The 15,942-nt window shown below is 38.0% G+C and overlaps 1 protein-coding gene across 3 annotated transcripts in view; it reads left to right on the top strand.

Annotated features, from left to right (window-relative positions):
* COL19A1 (collagen type XIX alpha 1 chain) overlaps positions 1-15,942 on the top strand; it is a 232,558-nt gene that overhangs the window by 183,288 nt on the left and 33,328 nt on the right. For all 3 annotated transcript variants that reach the window (XM_067467964.1, XM_060752836.2, XM_067467969.1), the window contains 8 exons: positions 905-940; positions 1,039-1,092; positions 1,177-1,230; positions 3,219-3,260; positions 5,191-5,244; positions 6,496-6,549; positions 10,663-10,716; positions 13,128-13,181. In XM_067467964.1, coding sequence (XP_067324065.1) covers positions 905-940; positions 1,039-1,092; positions 1,177-1,230; positions 3,219-3,260; positions 5,191-5,244; positions 6,496-6,549; positions 10,663-10,716; positions 13,128-13,181 — 402 coding nt within the window. The remainder of the gene's footprint in view (positions 1-904; positions 941-1,038; positions 1,093-1,176; positions 1,231-3,218; positions 3,261-5,190; positions 5,245-6,495; positions 6,550-10,662; positions 10,717-13,127; positions 13,182-15,942) is intronic.

Below are 15,942 nucleotides of genomic sequence, written 5' to 3'. Positions count from 1 at the left end.
AATTTCTCTTGCTGAGTGTCACTAATATTCTGTTTCAGCCCTAACCCCCACCATTCAACATTTTGTGTCTTTAACTCTACAATAAAAGGAGATGGTCAAACTATTATTTCCAAAGGATCTGATTTTAGAGAAGAGTGATACGTCTTCTCTTATCCAATCTGTATTATGTTTCACATCAAATGTCATGGGAAGTGTCAGGAAAGAAGAATGGTGCCTTTAATAAACACAGTATTCCAGTTACAGTACACTTATTTACTTATGATTTGAAGCCACCTATCTGACTTTCTTCTTTTTGTTCCAACAAAAAACTCTTGGGATAAACTGAAGTGGATGAACAGCTATGAATGAACAATCACATTTTAAAATAAGGCTAGAGGTTTTAATTTATTTATTGAAGACCTTTTTAAAAAGGTTGTTTAGATATGTTCAACATTTGTCTCACTGTTCTGATGGATGCTTTCTAAAATGCAATATATTTGTTCTGTAATTCTAAGATTGGCAGGTGAAAGATTTACTTCTATAGTTTTATAGAAAAGGGAATTGACTTATGGTGACCCCGTGGGTGCGGTTTTCTTAGGGAAAGTGCTACTCAGAAGTGGTTTGCCAGTTCCATCCTTTAAAACACAACCTACTCTAGAGAAAAATCATAATGTTTTCACCTTCTACCAAAATTTAACTTACACTTAAAAATAACGTATCTTTAAACGTACCAGTTCACTGTAAGGTTACATTGTCCAAGTACACTTTGCAGGGTTTAACAGCCTGAGATTTGTGATGAAATTGTAGGACATTATCCTGCTGCTGTAATACTGTGATTCAGTATATGTGACTTAAGTTTCAGTGTAATGTATGTTTTAAGCTGTTTTATTTCTGTCTCTTTACACCTCCTCTTTTTATGTCATAGGGTCTTAGAGGGTCTCCTGGTGCACCAGGGTTCCCGGTAAGATACATATTTGGGAATGTGGGTGAATGTGTTTTCATATAGTTACCAAGCAGTGATTTCATGGTGTCTGATACCTCAACTTGTTTCTAACTCAGGGCCCAAGGGGACCACCTGGATTACCAGGGACTCCAGGAACCCCGGGTCTTGATGTAAGCATGAATTTTGCAGATATTGTGATGGTAGTTTCCACAAAAACAAGAATTTAAAGTGAAGCATTTTTAATCCATGTCTAGGGCATTCCAGGACATGATGGAAAGCCAGGACTCCCAGGACCTCCAGGTGACCCAGTATGTATATAAAACATGTTTTTATTGTGTGCTGTGCTTGAGTTGAATGCTGCAAATTTACCAAAAGAACCACAGAGGTGCCATGGGGGGGGGGGGGTGCAAATAAAGTAAGTCTTAATAAAAAACCTTTACAGGTGGAGTCACAATAAAGTCAGTTACTTGTACTTGAAACAACCTAGGTCACCTTTATACAACCTCCCTAATGGGCTGTTACAGAGAAAGAATATAAATGCAGTTGTCCTTATAGATCTCTTGAAAGGAAACAGAAACAGTGAGAGGAGATACAATGCTGAATGTCACATTTCCTCACACAAATCAGTTCTGGCCTAGAGCTGCCCTTTGTAGTGTTTTCTTCTGATACTATATAAAGACATCTCTCTCTTTTTTTAAAGTATGAGTGAAATTAATTTTTTTTACAGTGGAGCCTATGAATGCTTTTTGCAAGGTGTTTCATCGTTGTTGTGTTCCTTCAAATTGATAACAGGTTTTCTAAGACTAAGAGTGTGCTACGTGCCTAAAATAACACAGTCGGTTTTCCTGCCTGAGCAGGGATTTGAGCTGTAGTCCAACGCTCAACCACTATACTGGCTCCCTGGGAGTTCATTGTCTTCTTTTTAATGTTAAATATGGTCAGTATATGTTCACAGATAATTGTCTAAGATGGCATCGAAGGTTGTTTAGTCTTCTCCCAGACTTTCTTCAAAAAGCTGAACAATGATTGTGGAGCTAGAGTAAGCCTCAGCAGAAGAGGTTTGCTTGGTGCCCATTCTGCCAGGGGTATTGCATTCTTGATCCCATAAGTGCTCTCTGAGTCATTTCAGACAATACACAGAGGCAAACCCAAGTATGTGATGAATTATATATTCTACTGTGCAGGTTTACTGGTTATCTCTGAAGTCATTGGAGTGATCAATCCCCTTTTATTCAGTACTTCCATGGAGCTATCCAACTTGCTTAACCTATTTTGAAGATAGGGTTCAGCACCTTGGGAAACTTTACAGCTTTTTAAAAACATACATATTCCACAGACATCAGAGCCAGCTGCAACAAGAAAGAGTAGCCAGTCAGAGATCCCTAATAAAAGTAGATTCCTGATATGCCCATATGTTTGCCACAATCACACTCTACTGAACAATAGGTTGAGACAGTTTTAACTAGAGGATTTTAACATCAAGATAAGTGATTTTAATGCTTTTGTATGTGTATGGTCTAGTATGTTTCGGTGTTGAATGTTTGCTGTTTATATGTTGTGCTCTGCCCTGAGTCCCCCTCGGGGTGAGAAGGGCGGGATATAAATGCTTAAAATAAATAAAATAAATAAATATGCCTGTATAACTCCTCCATTATTATAGGTAATATGTCTGTACATATCAATGAAATTGTGAAATGGAGGGTACAGTTGTATACATATGCTAGTGGTGGCCTTCATGTTTATGTGAATAATTGGCCACTGTGTGTACAAAACTTTGGAGAAGATACACTTTTGGTATGTTCCATGCGTTGCTGTGACCCAGTGTGTGTATATGTGTTTTGTGTGTGTATATATGTGGTTTTGCGCCTGCATTATAATGTAATTTTTTTGGCTTTTTAAGTCTCTTCCGCTGTGTGTTTTCAGTGTTTTTTATGAGTGATGGTCACTTGTTGGCCTGATAGATGTATTGTGTCCAAATTTGGTGTCAATTCACCTAGTGGTTTTTTGAGTTACGTTAATCCCACAAACAAATGTTACATTTTTATTTATATAGATGATTAGAACTTTGGAAAAAAAATACAGTTTCAAGCTTTGTGTTCAGTTATTGTCAGAGTAGCATTTTTTTTAAAAAAAGTTGTCACGCTCCCCATATCTAAACTACTTTTCAAGAAATAAACTTTTTTTTATTGGCCTGTGATGTGAAACACATCTTCCTCCTATCTTTTTACCTCCCTAAAACCCACAACAGTACAAGTGGCCGTTCCCAACTATGTGATACTCCTTTGTTTGATTACAGGTTGCTCTTCCTCTTCTTGGTGACATGGGTGCTTTGTTGAAGGTAATTGCTGTTTCTGCATATATCTGTTGATTCTAATTGTAATGGGTCAGGTTTGCATTTCAGAGTTATTACTCAATGTGAAAAATCAGAAATGCAGTGATGCTCTCGCGCAGATACACTGTGAGCTCCACTAGAGATACCACAATGCCATGGGTTTGCTTTGTCATTTATGCTTGCTTAATTCTGTCAAGGTGGTACTTTGTCATGTGTTCTTTTCTACCAAAGGAGCTAAAACAATCCCATTCTGATGTTATAAAAATAAACACATAGGAGGGAAATGTACTGTCTTCATACATTCGGGGATGTCTCAGTCATTACACAGAAAGCAGCCCTCTGAAAATGAGAGATTATTCTGTGTGGAAGCTATCCAGATGCTTCAAAACATTCCAGAATAATTGAAGTGGCAGCATGCTTTCTCTCCTTCCAATTTTCTGGTCCAGTGTTGGTAAGACAACATTTTTTATTCAGAGAGAAACAGCCCAAAACTGACATGACAGGAGGATCTGTCATTAAACCTTGCCTATATCCCATTCCTCTGGGAAAAGAGCTAGAACTTGGGTCTTCCTGCCACCTTCCCTTCAAAGAACTTGGTCATTCCCCCTTTCCACTGATTTTAGTGAAAGATAATACCTTTGGGGGAGAAATACTAGGAATTTGTAGGAAAATGGAGGGGTTTGGGCTTCAACAAAACTTTTGGGGGTGAGGGTCTGCTGACATTGGGGCCATGGTGGCTGGATATTGCTCTACCCACTATTACCCTTCTTGTCAGAATTGCTCACCACTGTTAGAAGCAAAGCTTTAAAATTCCTAATTTTCTTCCTATCACCCAACTTGCTGACGTAGAATTGCATTAAAAGCCTGGACATTTGCTTAGATTAAATGAGTTTGAATATTAATAAACAACGTATCTACCTATTTTCATTCATAGAAGGGTCACACCTAACTGAGCTTTTAAAGCTGACTTTACATGACTGCTTTTTCTCAAATAATTGATTATTGTGGTGATGATTTCTTTACATGTTGTTTCAACTTAAATAATAAATTTCTACTAATTGGAAGAAAAGCTCAGTTGTAATAAACTCAATTGCAAGCTTAGTGCTTTGTTAATGGATTGTCTGAATTCACTTATTCCCACAATAACAGAAAACATTCATGTTCGAATCTTTGAATGTTCAAAGTGTGAGTTTCTTTCATCTAATATTTCTTGGTATTTTAATTACTGTGACTTTCTATATTTGTATAGAATGTCTGTGCCAAATATTAGATTAGGGCTCCAGGCATAAGAAGTGTTAGAGAGCAGAAAATAACAATGATGATAATGATGATGGTGATGATGATTAGAACTACTGGTTTTTTTCTATCTCACCTTTCCCCCAATATTAAGACCAAGGCAACCTATAAAATATTTAAATCAGAACAGAGTACAAATGTGCAGAAATATAAAATACAAAATTTATTTTAAAAAGAATTGAATAATTTATAAAATCAAAACCATTACAATTTTATTAAAAGACAAAATGCTTTTATAGATATAAAAGAACACAACCATTGCCATCAGTTCCTGAAAACTTGCTTGAATAGAAAAAATTCACTATCATATCCCCTTACCTCACTCCCCAGGTAAGGTTTCTCAAATCTGGAAGATTTGCCACTAAGAAGGCCCTCTCCTATATATCCAACAAACATGACTGGGAAAATAGTGGAAATTAGAGAATGACCTTTTCTGAGGTCTCGAAGCTTGCTTGGTCAGGCTCACATATATAGAGATACAATCCTTCAGATACCTTGAATCAAAAACAGAAGAACAGGTTTCTCTGGCAGGAATGACTGATGCCTGAAATATATGGGGGTTTGAAGGAATGATTGTGCAGTGATGTATACTTCACTACTAATTTTTTAATTTGAAAAAAAGTTTGTTTGTTATTATTAGGGTGATGCTGGTCCAAGAGGTCCTCCAGGAATCCCAGGTAGAGAAGGGCCCAAGGTGAGTTCCTGAAGTGAGAACACAACATAGCTCCTTGATTTGGAAGCATAGTTACTCGTACGTGTTTTCAAATTAAATTGTTATCTGTCGTATACTGCAGTACCACAACTATGATTTCTTAATGCTGTGCTCTTCTGGCAGAATTTGGCATGGATACCGGTAACTAAAGCCCTACAAAAAAAATACACAGGAATAAGTAGTAACTAGCAAAATGACACTTCAGAAGTAATTAAATACTACTGTGCCATACTGAACAGAAAGTATTCAACAGATCAGAAGCCAAATGAAGAAAGCTTCTAATTAAAATGACAGTTGCAGAGAAGAACAGAACTTGTTTTTGTAAACATTATAGGTCATATTTTCCCATGAGTATGAGCTTTGCTAAGGAATGCTGCTCTATATTAAGACACATCCTTTTAATTTTGTATTCTGTAAAGCACTCTCCAAGTTAGCACTAAAGGACTGTAGTTCTGCAGCTACCACAGTCTCTTGCATTATGTTACTCTTAATTACATTCTCATTGGCATATCCATATTCCACAGTATGATGCTGTTGTCATTTCTGAATTAATATTCCATTCTTCTTCTAATGAAAATGGTAGCTATAGAAATAATAGGAACAATAATATAGTTATATTTTTCACACATCCAATAAATTGTCAGCAAAATAGTTTTCTCAAGTCCCTGTATGGGCTTGTTTACAAGTGTATGCTAATATTTTTGTAGTTTTAGATCTTTGACTGCATTCAGTGGGATGTGCTCCTACATAGATATATATAGAGCATAGTCTTCATTGTTCAAAGTGTAGAAATGAAGTCAACACTTGACACCATTAGAGCTAAGAACTGTCAAGTGATGACTCTAATGCTGGATCTGCGCTGCCATATAATCCAGTTTCAGCATCTAATTTGACAGCGTAGGCTCATATAATTTAGTTCATCCATTAAATTGGATTCTGAAACTAGATTATTTGGCAGTGTAGATCCAGCCTAAATACTCCCTGCCTTCTTCCTTTAATGTGGTGGTTTCCAAACCCGTGCCCTTCAATTTTACTGTACTGCAGTTCCCAAAATCCTTCGCCCACCTATTGAACTGGCTGGTACTTCTGAGAACTGAAGTCTAACCACATCTGGGGGTCCAAATTTGGGAACCACTGCCTTAGCTGTATGTGGCTTGCAGATGATTAATCTTATAAAGTAGTTATTTAATATAGACAGTATAACAACTTCCAGATCTTCTTTTTTCCACCAAGGGGAATAAAGGTGAACGTGGATTTCCTGGACTTCCTGGAGAGAAAGGTGATGAGGTAAAAGCTGCTTCTGTTTTATTATGAATTGTTTTCCAGGTATTAAGATACGATTCCCTAAGCAAGTTATGTTCATTTTTTTTCAATTTGAGGCTAACTCACTTTTCAAATGTCTCTTGTGGTCTCTTTTGACTTAACAAAAACTGTAGTTGCAATAGCTTTAGTAAGAAGTAGTAAGGGATACTCTAGAATTATTATTTGTTATTCAATATTTATATCCTTTCTGTATCATGAGATACCGATGTGGTGAGCTACTGTAATTGCTTGAAGTATTTTCAAACAATACAATACAGACATATTTATAGATCTTGTGACTTTCATTTAAAGCTTTCCTTACATTGGTGGGTTGCCGTGAGTTTTCCAGGCCATTATGGCCATGTTCCAGAAGCATTTTCTTCTTCATAGCTATAGAGCCCGGAAAACTCACAGCAACCCAGTGATTCTGGCCATGAAAGCCTTCGACAACACATTTCCCTTCCATTTCGCCTCAAACTTTGAGTCCTGAAAATGAAATACAGTATGAATGATTATGGTTCTAGCTGAGTACATGAGAACAAGTTTTAATGATGAGCAGTCAGAAAGCTAGGTGCATATTGGTCTCAGAAATGCAATGGCACCATCAGAACAAGACTTGGAGTCACATTTTTAGTGCCTGGATCCAGAGAAAGAGCAGGGTAGTAATAAAAGAAAGTAGGGCAGGCATACCTTAGATACAAATAAATGAAGAAGTACACATTATCCTCTAAAAGGATGTGTTGGAAGGATCACAAAAATATTGTATCCAAACAAAAATGCCTGGACCACTGGAGAGACATATTTTATTGTATGAAGCATATATAAGTAAGATTTTGGTACTATTTTATATTTTGAAGATGAACTAGGCAATGCCATTATATGCTGAGGACAACTGGGTTAAGTAGCCGAAAGGAGTATTGCTTTGCCGTGCAAGTTTGTTGAGTCCTTTTTGCACTGCTGCAAATGTAGCAGCAGCAGCAGAAATTCTAAAAAACGGACTTTGAACAACTCTTAACAATACCTTGCTGCTGAGAACCAAGAGGCAACAGAACAAGCTCTAATAAAAATTGCAGTTTGTAATTGGCACTTAGTCTTTTAAGAGACTCTAGAGTAAGTTCATTCTGGGGAAAACTTTTTATTGCTTCAGTAGGGTGCCACACTGACACATTTGTTAGTTACTAAGCAAGAGTCGTACTCTGTTCCTTAGGCAAGCCAGCATTTCCCAGTGGCTTTTACATTTTAGCAGTAGCTCTGGGTTACCCACCATAAGTGGGTAAATTAATGGTACTTCCAGGAGAGTGCACTGCAAATAATGGTTTCATTAATGAGTTTGAAAGGAAGCATAAGAGCAACAGAAAAGAAAGGACTGAGCTTCATGCCAGAAACATGATGGCTCTGATTTCATTAGACTTTGGAGAAAACCCATCAGAGGTGCTGTTTTCACGGGGATGAATTATCCCCAAAAGTTGAGATTTCTATATATTATTTCCATTCCATTTTATTGTTTTAAAGCTAGCACAAGAGCTGTCAAATCCAATAAGCAAAGATATTCTTTATATTAGAATAAATGTTGTAATTATACCATTAGGCTGAAGCAAAATGGTATCTCCTGTGCCAAAAAAGTGATGTGCTAAGACTTCTCTTTTCTTTCTACAAGCAGGCACCCACAGTGCCTATGAGCATGGTATGCACGAGCTTCAGAGAAACAATACAGACCAAAACAATCGATCCATGAAAGCTCACCACATGACACCAGAATATGTGTGTGTGTGGATTCAAGTTGCCTGTTGACTTACTGTGACCCCATAAATTTCATAGGGATGTCTTGGTCAGTGACTACTCAGGGCTGATTTTGCCATTTCCTTTCTCTGAATGTAGTCTACAGCAATTGATATTTGTTGGCAATTTTCATTCAAATACTCATCAGAGCTCTACTTAACTTCTCAGGGCCCATCCAGACAGCCCTTTTAATGTGGGGGTTCCTGCAATTAAAAGGGGACTGTCCAGATGACATCCTGGGCAAACTCAAATTAATTCACCACAAGCCAGGAAAACCCTGGTTTATGGCAAATTAATTTGTTAGTGGGTTTATTTCACTCCTTCTTGGAAGGTGTGGGATAAACTCGCTCTACTTCCAGTGTCTGGATCGCTCCCTCAAAGGTTCTAGACTTTTGAGGGTGCAGTCCAGACAGTCCTGTGGTTTTCCGGGCTAAATTAGCCTGGAAAACTGCGAGGCCACCAGCCCTCTCCCCCAAAGCCCTCAAAAGCCCTTTTAAAAACAAAAGAACTTACCCAGCCTCCAATAGAGTGGTATGAGAGCTCTCCTGGCATGTAGAAATGATGTGCCAGGAGAAAGGGGAGGGAGGAGGAAAATTGCTCCTGCTTCCCCTTTCTCCTGGTGCATTGTTTCTACATGCCAGGAGAGCTCTGGCAGCTTTCTAATGGAGGCCAGGTAAGTTCTTTTGTTTTTTTAGAGGGCTTTGGGGGGCTTTGAGGAGGGGGTTATAGTATCCAGATGTTCTCTGGAATGTTCCAGGAGAACATCTGGACACCCACCCCAGAAAGCACACGCTTTCTGGGGGGGGGGGTGTGGATAGGAGCCCAGGAACATTCATGTTTTTTAAATGCAAATGCTCCTGGGATAACAGGTTGTGTGGAAGTGCCCTAGGATTAGATAAAATCTAGTGCCTTTGAGTCCAGCATACATCACACAAAACATTACAATCACTGAACACAGTCGGCAAGAATAGAGCATAATAGGACTATGTTTTGGTTTTGTGGCAGCTTGGCAAACATAGTTTACTCCAAAGATTCCTTGTTGTCTGTTGTGGATGCTTAGTATTCTCTGATAGAGATTCCCAGACCCATAACATTCAAGAGTTCTTTGGGGTAAAGAAAGACTGTTCATCTAGCCTGTTGTGTTATTCTTTGTGTGAGAGTGAAGCAATTAATTATATTCAATGGCTTAGGTATTGATCTTTGTGATGAATCTAGATACACAGCTATTTATATCAATGATAACAAATGTATTTATAGAGAAGAACAGATAGCCAAATGAATTCCCAGAACAAAAAATAGTTTTCTGTTCACCAAGGGAAGTAGATTCTAGCTCATTAGATCTTGTACCACACACCCATACTTTTTTCTCTCTTTTAAATTCATTTTAAAGAAAGCGAACACAAATTGATTCAAAGTAATGTTCTGGTTAGATGCAAGCAGAGAGAAAAAATTAATGATCCTCCATTGTTAGAGAAATCTGATGATGAATAGAAAGTGGAAGTCAGCATAAGTAAATGCAAGTTCGGTTAGTTTTATTAGCTGAAAGTCCTAAAAGGTCATAAAAAATAACAAAGAAAATGTTAGTTATAATGAAGCACGTTATAGCAAAGCAGTCATAAGCCTTATACTGAGATTAATTATAACTGCCAGATACAAATTTTAAAAGGAAACATACTCTAAGAATTGTTGTTATTAACCCAGTCAAGTAGACTTTGATTTTGAATGGCTCCATGAATGAGAGGTCTCCAAATCACCTGTCCTTGTCTTGCAAGCTCTTATTACTGTAGTCTGCCACCTCTATGATCTCTATTTGTGATGAAGACAAATTTAAGGTTGAAGTGCTTCTCTGAACATGTTAACATGGAACATAACAGTGCAAATATAACCAAGGGAGAAATGGAAGAGAGACTGCTGATATAAATACTTGAAGTGATGCTTGTATTCTTTCAGGGTGAGTGCATTATCTAGTGCATCATACTGAATAAATCCAAGAAATCAAAACATGCATTCAAATGGTAGGGACGAAGAGTAACACCTATTTTAAAAGGTCTGAATCTAATAGCTACTCTCAACTAAGGTAGACTAAATTGCTGAGCTGTAAACCAGTATTTATGTCAGGCTGTTATTAACAGGATGTCTTGGAGATCTCTCATTCATAAGGTTGCCATTAACTGGGGACATATAACAACAAGTTCTTTCATCTCCACTAATTCAATTGATCTACTCAAGTTGGCACAAGTGACTAGATTATATGTTGTTTCTCTCTCTGTTAGCTGAACATGTATCATTTTATTCTTATCCATTCTCTATTCCTTTCAGGGTCTTCAAGGTATTCCAGGGCTTCCTGGCATTGTAGGACCTGCAGGACCTTCTGTAAGTATGTGATGATATCCTGATCTCCATTAACACAGGAAGGGCCCTTCCATACGGCCATAGAACCCAGAATAACATTGCAGATAATCCACAATATCTGCTTCAAACTGAAACATCGGAGTCCACACTGCTATATAACCCAGTTCAATGTAGATTTTATACAGCTGTGTGAAAGTTGCTTATAGTTTTAGATCAGAGATCCCAATGTTGTTGGAATTTTCACTTCCAGCAGCTCTGGCCACCATAACAAGAATTGAAGAATGGTGAGACTTGCTGTTCAGGAACATCTCTATGTCTTGCTTTCCATTTATCTTTGTTGAAAATATAGATCACTGAAATAGAAATTCTGGCAAAATAAGTAGGAGCAAGGACTTGTCAAGCAGGCTTGGTGGCTAAAGAGTCAAAAATATGCTAAGACTGTTGAAATTTGAACCAGCAGAGACTGGAGAAGAAATGATGTTCATGAAGAATAATTTCCAAGACAGTATTCCACATTAGGGGCCCCTGGTGGTGCATTGGGTTAAACTGCTGAGCTGCTAAACTTGCTGACCAAAAGGTTGGTGGTTTGAATCCAGAGAGTGGGGAGAGCTCCCACTGTTAGGCCCAGCTTCTGCCAGTCTAGCAGTCTGAAAACATGCAAGTGTGAGTAGATCAATAGTACCATTTCTGCAGGAAGACAACGGTGCTGAATTAAGCCATGCTGGCCATATGACCTTGGAGGTGTTTATGGACAATGCTGGCTCTTTGGTTTAGAAATTGAGATGACCACCACAACGCCGCCGCCCCCAAGTTGGACACAACAGGATAAACCTTTACCTTTACTATTCCACATTACAGATTAGCTTTTCTTGCATTAAACAACATAAAGGTATCATATTACTGAGGAAAAGACATTTCTAGCAGATGGTTTCATTGATTCTGATCCCCTACATCAGATGCATCTTAGTTTTTCCAAAGGTGTTACAGGATTTTTCAATCAATCAATTTATCTATATTGTGGTCTATGAACGCACTATAAAGGAGAGCACAGTTAATTAAGATGAATAGACAAAACAACAAAAAATGGTATGAAATGGTACTGGTTTGTAAACAGGCTTGTTGACACTGAAAGGATTTGTATATTTTCATCTGAGAGAGGGAAGGAAACATAAAAAGAATCCGAATGTCCTTACAGTTTGATTAAGGCAGATCCATTAAAGGTTTATTAATGTTGTGGTATAAAAAGGCAATAGAGAGGAACAGGGTTCACCGATTTGACTTCCCTGGAGCCAGAAAGATACAAGTACTCAGAAAAGCAAATTTTCCAAAATCTTCCCTCTAGAACAGCTGAAGGGAGACAATTGAATAATTGAAGGATTTCTTTCCTTCGCATTACAGTATTCCAAGATATTCCCTGTCACAGTTAGTCATGTGAGTGAATGTCCATTAATAATAAAGTATTTCCAAGATCTTCCCCATTAATGAGTTAGTCATGTGAATATTCATTAATGCAGTAAAATGAAAACTCAGTGTAATAAAGTTTAATGCACAACCTTTGGGCACAACTATTGACATTTGAACAGCCTTGGTCAGATCAAGAGGTGTTAATTCCAAGCTGGGGTGCAGTGGAAGGCAGAAATGTAAATGTAACTTTCACCCACCATATTTTTAAAATGTTTTGCACATTATAGTCACATGAGTAGAATGTAGCCGTTATCTCAGAAGTATATTAGTAACACATGCTTTAGTTACATCCAGTCTGGATAACTACAATGCTCTCTGCAGGGAGCAACTTTGGAAGGAAATTTCAGCTGGTCCAGAATGTGGCAGCAAGGATGCTGGTGGGTGTTTGTCCCTGGGATCATATTATACCCACCCTCCAGCACCTGCTCTGCTGGGCGGTTTGCTTGGGCCATAATGTAAAATGTTGGCAATTATCTTGGATGCCCTAAAGTAGTTTCATTTAGGAGGTTGGTTTTTGCAATATCAGTCTGCTCATTCATAAGAGGAGAAGTTTCATTGTGTCTGTGTCCCAAGATGATGGAGGCAGTGTTGTTTGGAAGATAAGATCTTCCCTGTGATTTTACAATTACAGTGGAACACTTTACCAACTGGAGAAGATGTTTTCATTTTGGCAGGGATGTGCTTGCCCAGGTTGATATAGTTTCATCTGAGGAGTGTGGGTTTTGTCTGTGTTGTTTACCTCAGATCATGTTATTTTTACTTTGTTTTTATGCTTTACATTGTAATCTAATCAGTAATGCAATCTTTTGGCTGTATTCTAATTTGTATGATACCTGATGCATCTTTTCAATTTTAAATCAACCACTTGATAATAGCCACCACCACCCCGCCCCCCGAATTTGGTTACAATAATCTTCAAAAGAGTCAGTTTTTAAAATCTGAATCACATCCTTTGCCTTTCTTTTTAGGGGGCATTAGGAAGACCCGGCCACCCAGGGTCACCTGGAACAAAAGGTGAAAAGGTATGTCACTCTGTTGTTTGGAATGGTTTTGCACCAAAAAAAATTATTCTTTTTACTGGGCTACTTTTATTTCAGAGGGTGGGGAAGAGCAAACCACAGACCACCTATTACAATACAGTCTGAGCCTGGCCACATGCACAATGTAGGACCTTCTTATAGCAACACCAGAGGTACTCCAAGTGGCCAGCTACTGACAAAGGATATTTAGTATAATGCCAAGTTCTTAAACTTTATGGGGTTTTTATAAAATACATTAAAACTGCTTATGATATGATAAATAAATAAATTTCAGTGATAGTTCAGTGGAATCAGTGAAGGCTTTATTTTTGTGGAGATCAAATTAGAAAGTTTTGGAAATTGGGAAGTTTCAGTTCAAGGGTGTTAACACAAACTGCATACATGAATATGAACCATATTTTGATATCTTTTGGAAAAAACACAGATATTTTCCCCAGTTACTAACCTGATTGTGAAGGCTGACTTTTGTTATATTTTTTGGCATGCAGGCCAAGATTGATGCCAGTAGATAGTTATGTAGCAGAAAGCCAGTTAAGTTTTACCAGACAATTGGTGATGAGAGCTTCAGTCATCCTGTGTAGTTGCCTATATTGTGTCCTTCATTCTTCATTGGACATCATTTTGGATGAAATAATAGTGTCACATACATTAAGACTTCCAGAAGCTTTGCTGAAAACATGTTGAGTTCATATGAATCTAGTAGTTGGCTGCCCTTCTCAAATCCCATTTGACTTTATGCTTCCCCTCCTTCTTTTGTGACACATGCTAGGTACACCAGCCTCAGTAATCATGACTTCTATCCTTTGCTTGTTCCAAATAGAAAGTCTGAGTAACGTTTTCTTGCACACCTATATTATTCAGGAGTCTTGCTTGCTAAAAGTGTATAGCTTCAAGCACCATATTTTGTAACACTTCAACATTGGATCAACAAGTTGCAAAAGCTGAAAGTGGGTCCTTGAATAAGTGTCAACAGCACCCCAAAGGCTCCCACAACTGGTCTTATGTTTAGGATTCAGTGTCTAAGGCAAAAGAAATAGCCACCACAAGCTGTTCCATATTACAGATAAATCACCATCAGCACTGCTTTTTTTTTTTTTTTGAAAAGTAATGAACCTTCTGTTTTTGTCTGGTACGCTGAAAACACAATTTTGTCAGCATGAATTGATGGTGGCTATTCTTTGAAAAAATTAAAATGTTATCTTCAGTAGGGTATTCCTGTCTTTTCCGAGTCTTATTACTCTTTGTAATAACCTGTCAGGCGAATTCTGTGTTCCACTGTGAAGCAGTCACTGATAGTACCTCATAGCACGCGCTGAGCAATGTCATTGTGAACCCTGTCCTTTGAAGCTGATGAAAAACTGAAAGAAAGGGAATGGGAGTAATTTAGAACCCTTAGGTCCATGAGCTTGTCAATTTGCAGGAAGAAATTGTCCTTTAGGCATTGCAATACATTGCAGAAAAATATCACCAGGCACTGTGATTTTTATGAGAACTTGTCTTCTAATTTTTAAAAAAATAAAAATACATCTTTCTACTGTGGTAATTTGACCAAGAAAATCTTTATAGAGCCCATGTCATGCTAGTTTTTCGGCTGCTTTTAAAATGTCCCAGTTTCTTCTTCTTCCTTCCCAGCTTTGCTCCCAGCTTACTTCAAATACTGCAAACTGAGTTCAAATACAAAAGTTGTTAGTGCTCAAGAAGCTCAGCTACAGAATAGGAGAAGAGGAAAATGCCATTCTTTGTGAAGTCAGGGGAAAGTGTGCTAGCTTTTTTGCTGTCTTGACCGTACTCATCTGTTACTTGGTCATACAGGTCCCAGTTTTAATCTGTGAAATGTTTCTAGGTATGCAGAAGATACTAATAGGTATAAGTCTTACTTGCCCTATTCTGCATTATGTTCAAAAGCACTCACTTTGTGAAACCAGTGTGTATTGGACACATTTCTCATGATACTTGAGGTGTTGCACCACAACTAACATGCCTGAACTGTATATCAGGATGTTCCAGGTTCAAATGTTACTTCCGCTTTGCACTCACTAAGTGGTCCTAAGTAAGCACCACATCCTTTGATCATTCACATCTACAAAATAATGAAAACAGAGCAGGGCTATCTTTCAGTTTGTTACGACAATGGGTTCATCTACAATGTAGAATTAATGCAGATTAACACCACTTTGGATGCCATGGCACAATGCTATAGGATCATTGGAGTTGTTGTTTTACAATGTAACTGAAGCAGCATACAGGAAACATACAACTAGCATGTTACGCCAGCTGCACTGGCTAACAGTTATCTATAGAGCACAATTCAAAGTGCTGGCTTTGGCCTATAAAGCTCTAAATGGCCCTGGCCCAATTTACTTGTCCGAATACATCACCCTCTATGAACCGTTGCAGAGATAAAGATCTTCCAGGGAGACCCTGCTCTCCCTCCAGCCGCTTTCTCAGGTACAACTGGGAGGGATGAGAGGGAGGGCCTTCTCAGTGATTCCCCTGAATGAGGCAGCAATAGGAACTCTTAGTATACCAACCAGATTTGATATGGTTGTTTGAAACAGTTTTAAATTGAGGATTTTAACATCAAGATAAGTTATTTTAATGTTTTTGTATGTATATAGGCTAGTATGTTTCAGCATTGAGTCCCCTTCTGGGTGAGAAGGGTGGAATATAAAATAAATAAATAAATAAATAAATAAATAAATAAATAAATAAAGGTCTTTTCTGCCAAAGTGTGCTGGTGCTT

Source organism: Anolis sagrei, chromosome 1, assembly GCF_037176765.1.
Source record: "Anolis sagrei isolate rAnoSag1 chromosome 1, rAnoSag1.mat, whole genome shotgun sequence".
NCBI lineage: Eukaryota > Metazoa > Chordata > Lepidosauria > Squamata > Dactyloidae > Anolis > Anolis sagrei.
Note: the sequence above shows the minus strand (reverse complement) of the source record. Positions and strands in the feature narration are given on the sequence as shown.